General features: G+C 28.3%; 1 protein-coding gene across 1 annotated transcript in view; it reads left to right on the top strand.

The window, feature by feature from the left end:
* The window catches only part of LOC107005268 (cytochrome b5-like), a 1,924-nt gene extending 1,004 nt beyond the window's left edge, over positions 1–920 (top strand). Inside the window, exon 3 of the mRNA XM_015203811.2 lies at positions 550–920. Coding sequence (XP_015059297.1) covers positions 550–821 — 272 coding nt within the window. The 3' untranslated portion in view covers positions 822–920. The remainder of the gene's footprint in view (positions 1–549) is intronic.
* The last annotated feature ends 588 nt before the right edge of the window (positions 921–1,508 follow it).

Below are 1,508 nucleotides of genomic sequence, written 5' to 3'. Positions count from 1 at the left end.
GACGCCCCCCCCCCCCCTCTATATACATAAAAAAACAATAATTAAAAAGTATAGCGATTTTAACGATCGATTATAATAGAGCGTTAAGTACTCATATATTTTTAATTAAAAGTGTTAAAGTCAGATTTGAGTATAGATTAATTTCCACCAACAAATCTTAGATTATATAAAGGTTTGTAATAGACTCACAGTAGTTTAGGTTAAAAGTCCAAGATGACCAACTTTCATTTTTGTTTGTGATCAATCAGTCTAACAGTCGAGCGAACTTAAATCATTACGTCTACGAGCAAAACTTAGTTTGAATCTACCTTCGCACACCTTCATTACTTTTTGTATTTGATAAAGGGTAATCCCCCCGGATCCACAATATGACATGTGTGTTTACGAAAATTCAGTAACTTTTATATATATGTGTTAAAATTTATTAAAATATTTTATTATAAACTCAGTAATTATCATACATATATTAACTCAAAAGTCAGTTTATGAACTCATGAACTTCAAATTCTGCGTCCGTCTGCGATTTCATATGGAGATTAATTTTTATAGGCAAGGATGCAAGTGAAGAGTTTGAAGAAGCAGGACATGGAAGTGCATCAAGATTGATGCTAGATGAATTCTATGTGGGAGAAATTGATCCTTCTACAAAAAATAATGCCACTTTGGACACCACTTCATCAACAAATTTTCTTCAAAAGCATAACAAAATTGATTATTATCAAGGCAAGTCATCTAGGCAAAATAATGTAAAACTTCTTCAATTTTTTGTGCCAATTGTAATCTTGTTATTTGGAAGTACTTTATTTAAGTTCTTGTATTGAAAGTATGGGGAAAAAAAAATTCTAAGTGTGTTTGGTGTTTCACTTTCATATTTGTGTCATTTTTTGAAGGTTCATCAAAAATAGTTGATTTATACATTTTGAACAATCTTCATGTTATGAGGTTAATTTTTGAGGTTGAATTAGATTCAAAATTTTTGAGTTTTAGCCTCAATAAATATTTAACAAGTTTTANATACATTTTGAACAATCTTCATGTTATGAGGTTAATTTTTGAGGTTGAATTAGATTCAAAATTATTTTTAAAAAAAATTATAATATATAAATTAACTTTAATCTCAATTCTTAATTTGTTTGATATTAGATAGAGGAAATTAACCTTTCCAAGTGGCTCCAAAACACAAAGTATGACAACAAGAGTCCTAAGAAATAATCACCATGATCATAACATATGTAGAATGACCAATAACATTCTATGTGAAGAGAGGCCAAATTAATCAATGGCCAATCATTTTTTCCCCCTTAGTAAACTTCATCATTCGTCTTATACTATCTGTCGTATTTTTTTTTATGTTTTACACAATTCTTGAGAAAATATAATTAGAAAGAAATTTTAATTATTTTGCCTTCAATATATTACTACATTGAATTGTTTATAGTTTTGAAGAGAGAAAAGACATAAAATTACCATTAAAGTTGTTTCGAATTTTCAAAAAGACACTTTAACTT

This window comes from Solanum pennellii, chromosome 12, assembly GCF_001406875.1.
Source record: "Solanum pennellii chromosome 12, SPENNV200".
Classification (NCBI taxonomy): Eukaryota; Viridiplantae; Streptophyta; class Magnoliopsida; order Solanales; family Solanaceae; genus Solanum; species Solanum pennellii.
The sequence above is the reverse complement of the archived record's forward strand: the minus strand, read 5'-3'. Positions and strand labels throughout refer to the sequence as shown.